This window comes from Stegastes partitus, unplaced genomic scaffold, assembly GCF_000690725.1.
Source record: "Stegastes partitus isolate 25-593 unplaced genomic scaffold, Stegastes_partitus-1.0.2 Scaffold958, whole genome shotgun sequence".
Classification (NCBI taxonomy): domain Eukaryota; kingdom Metazoa; phylum Chordata; class Actinopteri; family Pomacentridae; genus Stegastes; species Stegastes partitus.
This window is the reverse complement of record NW_007578689.1, coordinates 119,437-120,737: the sequence shown is the minus strand read 5'-3', so window position 1 is coordinate 120,737 and position 1,301 is coordinate 119,437. Positions and strand designations below refer to the sequence as shown.

The window sequence follows — 1,301 nt, the reverse complement described above, 5'->3', positions numbered from 1 at the left end:
GTGTGTGTGTGTGTGTGTGGTTGGTGCTCCTTCATATCAGTTTCCTCTGATTCTCTCTGAGCAGCATTTATTAAATAGTCAGAACATAAACTGACAGACTGACCTGACCTCCTGTCTGTCCCGCAGTCCCGGCGCCAGTCCAGTCCCTGGTTCTGGTGGGTCGGAGCCCAGAGGACCTGCGCGTGTCGTGGTCAGCGGCTCCAGGCGACGTGGATCACTACGAGGTTCAGCTGTTGTTCAGCGACATGAAGGTATTTCCTCCGATCACGCTGAGCAGCGCCGTTGACCAGTGTGTCCTGACGTCGCTCACACCTGGACGCCTCTACAAGGTCCTTGTGTCCACGTTCAGCGGGCCGAACCAGAGGGCCCGCTTCATCGAGGGCCGCACAGGTGGGTCACAGGAAGGACTCGCACGACAAAAGATCACATGGATCATATAGTCAAGAAAAAATCCCAATATTTAAAAAACAAGTTGTAATTTTTTACAGAAAAAAATATTTTAAAAAAATATTTCAATAATGGAATTTAAATATGAGGGAAAAAGTTTCAAGAGCAGAACCCAAATTAGTATCGTGGAACGTTTTGACTGAAGTCCTCATTTTTCGACAGAAAGTTGGAATTTTTTAACAAGAGAAAATCCTAAAATAATGAAGAAAAGCTCCTAAACGGTGATTTTAGAGCCAGTGAAATGAAAAGCTGCAGCTCATGATGACGTTTGTGTTCGTCTTCACTGAGATCATGAAACCTGGAACCGAAACAGAACAAAGAACCTGTTTTAGAACATGTCTCCTCCGTATTTAGTTCCCAGTAAAGTGAAGAACATCCAGGTGAGTAACGGTGGAGACAGCAGCAGCCTGCAGGTGAGCTGGACACCTGGACCAGGAGACGTGGACGGATACTCGGTGTTTCTGTTCAGAGACAGTCGGCAGCTCAGTGTCAGAACCGTCTTCAAACACCAGAACCAGGTGACGTTCGGATCGCTGCAGCCCGGACAGTCATACGGAGTCACAGTCCAATCAGTCAGCGGAGATCTGGTGAACAACAACACGGCAATGGGACGCACAGGTGAGAACATACACACCTGTACGATCAGTATATACACACCTGTACTGTCAGAGTATATACACACCTGTACTATCAGAGTATATACACACCTGTACTATTAGTATATACACACCTGTACAAACAGAGTATATGCACACCTGTACTATCAGAGTATATACACACCTGTACTATTAGTATATACACACCTGTACAAACAGAGTATATGCACACCTGTACTATCAGAGTATATACACACC

At 46.0% G+C, this 1,301-nt stretch overlaps 1 protein-coding gene across 1 annotated transcript in view; it reads left to right on the top strand.

Moving 5' to 3' along the window:
* ptprbl (protein tyrosine phosphatase receptor type B, like) overlaps positions 1–1,301 on the top strand; it is a 41,606-nt gene that overhangs the window by 14,828 nt on the left and 25,477 nt on the right. The window contains exons 13-14 of the mRNA XM_008294395.1: positions 118–390; positions 802–1,065. Coding sequence (XP_008292617.1) covers positions 118–390; positions 802–1,065 — 537 coding nt within the window. The remainder of the gene's footprint in view (positions 1–117; positions 391–801; positions 1,066–1,301) is intronic.